A 5218-nucleotide genomic window follows, 5' to 3' on the forward strand; every position below is an offset into this window, starting at 1 on the left:
AAAGTCCTTGACTAGTGTAAGCACTGCTTAGCAACAACTAAAACATCGGTGTGTTATCAACATTGTTCTCATCCTAAATCCAAACCACAGCACTGTACCAGCTACTAGGAAGGAAATTAACTCTATCCCAGCTGAAACCAGGACAGAAGGAAACTTAGAGATCAAAGGTATGATTAAACAATCCTGGGTCAGTTTCTCTCCCTTTATTCCCCCTGCTTGGGCATGAGAAGGGCTTGAACACGCTGAGGACTGGGGAAGGCTTGATTGGACTACCACACAAGAGGACAAATCTCTGGGAATGGTTATTCACCCTTCAGAGGCAGGAGCAACCTGGAATAAGAGGAAAAGTGGCTGATGCTGTTGGTTTCTCCCTTCTTCAGCTGTCAGTTCTGGGTTAAATACAGTTCTTGTGATGCCTTTAAACACACCCTTGTTAGATGCATTGTTTGCTGGAAATCACCCTCTTGGTTTGACATACACCCTCTTGTTCCTTTGTACTATGCCAATTGTACCCATCCATCCAAATCGGGTCTCTTTATTGCCAGGTACTGCCGCTACTAGCAGTGAGTATGGGGAGCTGTGTGCCCATCACATTAGTACAGGTTGTGCTGAAGTCAGGAATTCCTGTTATAATCCCCCTCGGTAATGTGCACCTTTAATGTGCACTTGGGCAAAGGTAAATTGCAGGAGAGGGTTTCTAGTTCTTGTCTCGCTAGTAATCTGCTGATCCCATGCTGTGCTCTTTGGTCTTTCTCTCTTGAAACAGCAGCAGCTACTGTCTGCCTATGGCTTGAAATGGCTTGTGTGCAGTTGGCTGGTACACATCATGTTTTGTGGCAATGCTTACTGTAGGTTGCAAGCTGTTGGGGTGGTGGAAGCCTCTCTTTGTGGAATACCTGCAGCCATGGAATTTTTTTGCATTTCATCTTTGTTTAGGATCTGTAGTAATATAAATACTTACAGTATACTGTGGAAGGCCCAGTGCAGAATGGATGTGATTTTTATTCCCAGTCATAGCTTTTGAAACATGCTTATGTGCTTTCAGGCTAGTATGTGTTACTACCTAGGCTTGTTTTTAAAAGAGAGTTCATTTCCCCTATGATTTCTTTTAGATTTAATAATTTCTATATTATCTATATCTATTCTTACTCTTATATTATCCTTACTATTTAAGAATTGTAATTAATAAATATTTATTAATCATTAATAAACACAGATATTTGTTAGTATTAATAAATAGTAATGGCTTAATTGCCCTGTAGATAATGTTTTCCTACAGAATAAAGAAATGTCTTCGACAAAGGAAAGCACCTCTTGTTCTTTGTTGCAAGGAGTCCTTGAAGTGGTTATTTCCACTTACAATTCTAGGCTTCCTGAATTTCCAGGAATCCTAGAATGTGTTCCTATTGATAGCATAAATTATTTGCTTTGAGATTTGCTGTGTTTATAATTATCCTTTTGCATTTACTGCAACCTCTAAATAGATTAAAAATCCTTATTGCCCGGTCTTAAAGCATTGGTAAGTCTCACCCTGACTTACACTGCAGCCTTTCAGTTTCAGTGCAAAGACTTCTCCTTTTCTTGTTGTCTTTTCTTAACCTATTTATAAAAAAAAGTCTTACTTATTAGGGGTAAATATTTGTTGTTATTTTTCAAAATCTGCTACTGTTTTTGGTGGGGTTCTTCTGGGGTTTTTTTGTTTCTTTTTTTATTCAAGAGGAAGTTGCCTATCTCACTTTGTAACATGAGAGGCAGATAGTTCAGTGAGTCCTAGGAGCCACCCTGGTGGTCTAACCCCCTTTGTTTCAGGCATACTGTAAATCTAAAGCAAAACTTTTTTTATTTCTGTCCCAAAGAGCTGACTGCTTTCTTGAGAACTTTATGAGTACTTCCAGGAACACAGTTGATGCATACTGTCCCGTGTGAAAGAAGTGGCTGTGGATTACATAAATTGATATTCCTAGTCTGCCAAAGAGCGAATACCTTCCCTCATTCCTGCTGTCATATGTCTATACAGCCTTCATTGGCTGGCAGCAGAGGAGGCTGGGTTTTGGCTCTTGTAGGCCCTGGAAACATGCTGTGTCTGCATTAATATTTCTATTAAAAAAATATATTACAAAATATTTTTTGAGAGAAAGTTAAATATACTTAGTGTTTGGATACACAGTAACTAATATGTAAAGTATGAGTTATTTAAATTCAAATATGTTTGTAGCTTGTGGATATTTTTAATGGGTATTTAAAAAAACAAACAAAAAACAAAACAAAACAAACACCACCTCCCCAAACTTTCTGAGAAGACATACCCAGTTTGCATCTGAAGTGCCAAACACTTTGAACGTACGTAGTATCTAAGAGGTATTCAGCCAGAAGATGCTTTATTTTCTTCCATTTAGAAGAAGATGTAATATAGGGAGCTGTGATAATTCCATTCAATATCTTAACAAAAGAAATGTTTACGTGCTTGGATGGCAAATGGTAACGTTAAGGATTTCTTCCTTAGTGCATGGGGACTTGAGTAGTGCTGCTGTCTAGCAGAGACTTGGCACAGGTGCTTTTTGGCACGTGAGTTCTGCTCTGAACTGAAGTAGAAATGCTTGTAGGTAGACCTGTGTGCACTTATTTTCACTAGGGTAACCGAGCTAAGTACTGACCTTTGCTGTACAAATTTTAGACCAGGAGACCAATTTTAAGCCAGTCATTCTTGTCCCAAAAACCTTCTTTGCCTTTTCCCTTCTCCCTGTGCAAGTGCCAGTAACGCTGCCCCAGTGCAATTCCCCTCCCTTACTTTTTGGGGGAACACTGCTCCACACACTTCTCCTCTGCCCGGCAATCAGCATGTGCCCCTCTCTAGAAATTGTTTTGCTCTGCCTGATTCAGCCTTCAGTAGAGCCACTGCTGAGTACAGTTCAAGGCTTAACCACTTGCTTGTGTCGGTAACCTAGCTACAAACATAATCAGGTATGCAAAATATGCGGGGGGTGGGGGGTGGGGGGGTGTTATGTTTTTTTTTTTAAATAAATGATATAGTCTCACCTTTATGGTCTCTGCACAGGGGATATATACTAGCCAGGCTTCCCATCATAGGTGTGAAATGTTTCCCTGTGAACTTGGAAGTTTTATTTTTTCTCTTTTTTTGGTCAAGCTTGATGCAGGTTTATAATACTAATATTCCTGGTGGAACTGACTTGATGGTGCAATCGCCATCAAGCAATCATTTTGATGTTACCTCTGAGAAATTAGAAGATAAAATAGAAAGCTGACGTAAAGAACTTCCTTAACAAAGAGGTGCCAACTTATTTTGAAACTTATCCCATTGGATAAATTCAAGAGAAATTCGGCTTTTTGTCAGGAAGACTGGGGTTTTTTGTTTGTTTTAATATTTCATATTTTCTAAGTTTAACTGTAAAATACAAAATCTTAATAGTGATAGTAAGAATGTTAAATACAAAATCTTAATAGTGATAGTAAGATAGATCTGAATAAATAAGGGGTTTTTTTGAGCTGTAAAAAAAGCAAGGTTGTAAGTCCCTGTTGACTTCCTGTATTTCTGAAATGTGCATCATTGACAAGACAATGCCTAGGCCTAAGGTTTCCCATGATGCAATTTAATAGCAAAAGATTCCAAAGATCTGTCTGTTTGTACCATCTGTCTAATAATAATTAGAACTCTATTTCTTCTATTTTGGGGCAAGAAATAAGACTAACGCATCATTGTCAGGTTTTCTTTAATACTGTCTACTTTGAAATACATTTTGGGAACAGAGTACTGCGTAGGATAGGGAGTAGAAAGAGGTTCTAGTGCGTTGGAAATCACTTTGATTTTATTTTCAACAAAAATCAATTCAAATACATAAAAAGGTTTTCATATCTCAAATTCTGTTCTATAATAAATAATGTTTAGTTTGGGAGTCTTTCCTTAATCTTTCAAAATGTTTCATAACGAAAATGCTTTTACGTATTATGTACTAATGGAAAAGTACTGGTGCTGTTTCACTGGGACAAAAATAAACAAAGTGAAGGCAAAAGGTGAGTCTTTTCAAATCTCTAGCTCAGTCTAGCTCTAAGAATAATATTAACGTATGGCTAGTTAGGAATGTCTTGTCTTCTGTTTAGACCTCAGACACATTTTTAGACTGCTGTTTGTTCTTCCTCTGATGTTTATGGAAGCAGTTTGATTTTGAATGAAATATGAATTCATTTGAACTTGGAATTTGGTAGCAGGGGAATGCACTCCGTTTTCAAAAATAGTTCTTTTTGTTGAACTAAAATTTAAGTCAATGTAGTGAATGTATTGTATATGGAAACTAATCAAGGATCAAGGCTAATTTCTAAAATTTAAGTCAATGTAGTGAATGTATTGTATATGGAAACTAATCAAGGAAAACAAGCTTTATAATGTCTTCCATCTTTCTGACAGGTTGTGAAGATGAGAAAAGATGTGAAGAAGGCCAGAGTCCTGACTATTCGCAGACTAACCAGACACATCGGGAAACTAAAGTTGAAAAAGTCAGTTTTAAGTATCAGTGTTCTTGTTTGTCTGTTTATAAATGAGACAGTATCTTAATTGTTCTCCCAAAAACAGAGAAGTGGGAGAAACACGTATTACATTTAAAACTTAAGGCACTATGATGCATAAATTCTATGGGTATTATTTTTACATCCCTTTAGATAGACTAAAAATACTAACTAAAAAGCAGTTTCATAAAGCAGAATTGGGATAACATTTTTTGTTTAAAGGGATTTAGTGTATTGGAAGCTAATCCCAATCGCTTGCAGAACCTTTTACAGCACTACTAAAAGTGTCAGACTTGATTTTCAGGTTATTCTGCTGTTGAACATAAGTTGTGCAACATTTTCTCACTGTAGTTGCCTGCAAGGTTCTATAGCAAAAAATATTGTTCAGTTTGCATAGATATACAGGTCATACTTGATTTTTAATAATTAGTATTAATTAATATTTAAGTAAACAGTTAAAACAACATATTTATAGATTAGATTATGTAGATTGATGGAGTGACTATATCAGTGGACGCAGGAAGGGCTACAGATGTCGTCTGCTGGATCTCTGTAAGGCTTTTGACACAGTCCCCCACAACATCCTTCTCTCTAAACTGGAGAGCTATGGATTTGATGGGTGGACTGTCCGGCGGGTGAGGAATTGGTTAGATGGTCGCATCCAGAGGGTAGTGGTCAACGGCTCAATGTCCAGATGGAG

General features: G+C 37.4%; 1 protein-coding gene across 1 annotated transcript in view; it reads left to right on the top strand.

The window, feature by feature from the left end:
* Nucleotides 1-5218, top strand: part of SRFBP1 (serum response factor binding protein 1) — a 73087-nt gene that overhangs the window by 10496 nt on the left and 57373 nt on the right. Inside the window, exon 2 of the mRNA XM_009287841.2 lies at nt 4421-4509. Within this exon, the coding sequence (XP_009286116.1) occupies nt 4430-4509 (80 nt within the window). The 5' untranslated portion in view covers nt 4421-4429. The remainder of the gene's footprint in view (nt 1-4420; nt 4510-5218) is intronic.

This window comes from Aptenodytes forsteri, unplaced genomic scaffold (genome assembly GCF_000699145.1).
Source record: "Aptenodytes forsteri isolate BGI_AS27 unplaced genomic scaffold, ASM69914v1 Scaffold477, whole genome shotgun sequence".
Lineage (NCBI taxonomy): Eukaryota > Metazoa > Chordata > Aves > Sphenisciformes > Spheniscidae > Aptenodytes > Aptenodytes forsteri.